General features: G+C 40.1%; 1 protein-coding gene across 1 annotated transcript in view; it reads left to right on the top strand.

The window, feature by feature from the left end:
* The first annotated feature begins 2,236 nt into the window (after window positions 1-2,236).
* Window positions 2,237-2,456, top strand: part of LOC121941567 (GTP-binding protein 2-like) — a 5,220-nt gene continuing 5,000 nt past the window's right edge. The window contains exon 1 of the mRNA XM_042484393.1: window positions 2,237-2,289. Coding sequence (XP_042340327.1) covers window positions 2,237-2,289 — 53 coding nt within the window. The remainder of the gene's footprint in view (window positions 2,290-2,456) is intronic.

The raw sequence follows: 2,456 nt of genomic DNA, 5'->3' as shown, positions 1-2,456 counted from the left end.
GAAGTAAACCCACACTAAAAATCAGGATACTCTTTTAAAGGCAAACTAACATAACTATACATCAGTACAATTACATCTATAGACCAGACATTTAAATGCTGTTTTTAGATATCAGTTATCATTACATGATGTGCAGAACAATTACCAGTTAAGAAATATATTTTCTCCTAAGCAAATCTTACAGTTAAAAAGAAATCTGCACTTTAATCTGCCACACGCATTAAACTAATATGAACAGCTGTGTCAGTAGTGTAGCATAAAAACGCTGACATATATTTACACTGTGGACGTAAAATGTAAAGATTAATTCAGAGGCACCGTACGTAACTTTACACATTATTTTTAATGTATTAATTGTTTTTTAATTGCCAATGGGCCAACTGGTTGTAACTCAAAAACGGAGACCCCACCTCTCTCGGTTACCTCTAGCAGCCCGCACGCTGACTTCTATAGACAACAGCCGATTTCATCGGAAAAATGCTGGGATGTGATGTTATGCATTATGCCGTGCCTTGCCTCTCTTCAGCTCCGCTACAATGCAACAATACAAAACAATCGCTAACATTAGCCAAGAAATGGAGCCTCCTAACTCAAACAAACAGCCAACAGTCAGCACATGCTGTTTTTCCGTTATAAACATTTTTCAGTGCAGACACACGGAGACGGACCTTCACTTCGCACCCTAACAACTCAAATTTGAACTCTTATTGTTAAAAACTATGAAGGCATCTATTTTTCACTCAGATAAAACCTGTTAATGTAACCATTCGAAAGCCCCAAAAGAAAGGCAAAAAAACCAATAAGTCCGCTGAGTCGAAATAAAAAAAAATACATTCATTCATCACGTATATCTGAGTTTAGAAACGATTCCGTAAAAACAGCTTGTGAACTCGCAGTTCTCTTGCTCTCGTATTTTGCTGTTTTCTCTCCGTCTTTCCACCTTTTCTTTGAGGGCTCAACTGTAGAAATGATTTTGGGAAAGGTTGGGGTTAGAAATAACTATGGGTGCAACTTCTGGTGGAATAGCTGAAGTTACAGTAAGCTAGTTGATCACTTTGACTTTCTATGGATGCTTATCTCTGTGGCACACCGACAACAGCGGCTCTTTAATGAAGTAATTCGCCTGGAATTCAGGCAATACAGCTCTGTTTTTAATAAATATTCAACAAACATTAATTTATCACGTTCTAACATTTCCTTGCAGAGCTCAGCTACCTGTCGACCTGTCTGCGTCTGTAACGTTACTAACCAGGCTAAGCTAAAAGTTTATCTGCAGCAACAGTGTTGAAGAAGCAGCCTGTTTGGTATCGTGATTATTGGAAAACACAGACTTCTGGCTTAGCACCGGAAATCATTTCTACGATGGGGAGTTGGAGGTTGGGGTAGCGTATTTAAAACTACGAACCATTCTATAAGGTGTTTTGACCTTCATCGTTCTCCTTCTGCTCTGTTTTAAGCTCATGGACAAGGCGGCCTCTCAAAAGCTGAACATTTTCCAGGCAAAGTGATTTTCCAACATGCCATACAAACAGAATTTGTCCTAAAAATGGAGACATATGCCGGTGAATAAGATGCTGGAGCATTTAAAATGCAGAGCAATGCAAGTCAATAGAGACAGTATTCACTGACTTATGAAAATGAAACAGCCCAGAGGCTTTGGATCACACTTCCCTTGTGGTTTTAAGCAACCAGACACCCCGACACCCGAGGGTTGGAGTCTGCACTGGCTGAATTCAAGCTGCTGCAGCAGCTTAAGTCTAAGCTCTCCTGTCATATCGCATCTTAGCAATGATGGTGAGACGGAGGGTCGGCGGGCTGTTCTAGCTGGTTAATGTTTATCTCATTAGTTGTCTGATTGACAGGAAATACTTAATACAAATTCAATCATAATTGAAGTGCCCCCTGGTCAAGAAGAAATCCATGACTACAAAGTGGTATCATGGAGCCAATGATCTAAATGAAGTATATGAACATTGCAGATAGTTATATTTATCCACATAAGATTGGAATTTGATTTTTCTTTTCACTGTTATATCAACATGATCACAGTCAATCATGGTCGGTCTTGTATTTGTCACTGCACTGTTTCTGCAGGTGCTCAGGTGCTCGTTTGAGGCTACGGGGTGCTTGCATTGAAACGTTAGGAACAGGATGCTGACGGATCATAGCTAAACATCACTAACTATAAGACTTTCAATAAATTCATTAAGAGTCTTTCCATCGTATATTGTCACCAATGCCTCACCAAACGGTGATCATTAAAAAAAGATCAGCCACTTTGATTGACAGGTAAGATGATCAGAGGTGCAGAGTTTTTACCACCATTATTAGTACAGGGGCCGAAGTACGGGAGGAGTTTTCCAGTGAAGGAGCAACCAGTAAAGGAGTACATAAGAGCTGCAGCATCTACGTCATAAAAGGAGACCAGACCCTCCTCATAATCCACAAACACCCCC

The sequence above is a fragment of the Plectropomus leopardus genome, chromosome 4 (assembly GCF_008729295.1).
Source record: "Plectropomus leopardus isolate mb chromosome 4, YSFRI_Pleo_2.0, whole genome shotgun sequence".
Taxonomy (NCBI): domain Eukaryota; kingdom Metazoa; phylum Chordata; class Actinopteri; order Perciformes; family Serranidae; genus Plectropomus; species Plectropomus leopardus.
Note: the sequence above shows the minus strand (reverse complement) of the source record. Positions and strands in the feature narration are given on the sequence as shown.